At 71.2% G+C, this 302-nt stretch overlaps 1 protein-coding gene across 1 annotated transcript in view; it reads right to left on the minus strand.

Annotated features, from left to right (window-relative positions):
* Itga2b (integrin subunit alpha 2b) overlaps window positions 1-302 on the minus strand; it is an 8,498-nt gene that overhangs the window by 231 nt on the left and 7,965 nt on the right. Inside the window, exon 25 of the mRNA XM_033763144.1 lies at window positions 5-154. Coding sequence (XP_033619035.1) covers window positions 5-154 — 150 coding nt within the window. The remainder of the gene's footprint in view (window positions 1-4; window positions 155-302) is intronic.

A 302-nucleotide genomic window follows, 5' to 3' on the forward strand; every position in this document is an offset into this window, starting at 1 on the left:
CGAGTCCGCCCGACGGACTCGAGCCCCAGCGCAGCCCCGCCCGGCCGCTCACCACGGTCTCTCCGCTCGGAAGGCTCTGCGCCGGGACGGCATACGGGAGCGAGGAGACATTGAACCAGGCGAGGGACTGCAGCTCAGTCCGCTCCGGCGGCCCCTGCTGGGCGGTGACTGTCACTTCCGTAAGCTGCCAGACCGGGGGCGGAGCCCGGCGGACCTCACGTAGCCCCGCCCTCCAGAAAAGGCCCCGCCCATAACTCATGCTCGCCCACCCACCCAGAAAAGCCCCGCCCACGGCCAGAAGC

Source organism: Fukomys damarensis, unplaced genomic scaffold (assembly GCF_012274545.1).
Source record: "Fukomys damarensis isolate Sample0158 unplaced genomic scaffold, DMR_v1.0_HiC HiC_scaffold_13, whole genome shotgun sequence".
NCBI classification, from domain to species: Eukaryota; Metazoa; Chordata; class Mammalia; order Rodentia; family Bathyergidae; genus Fukomys; species Fukomys damarensis.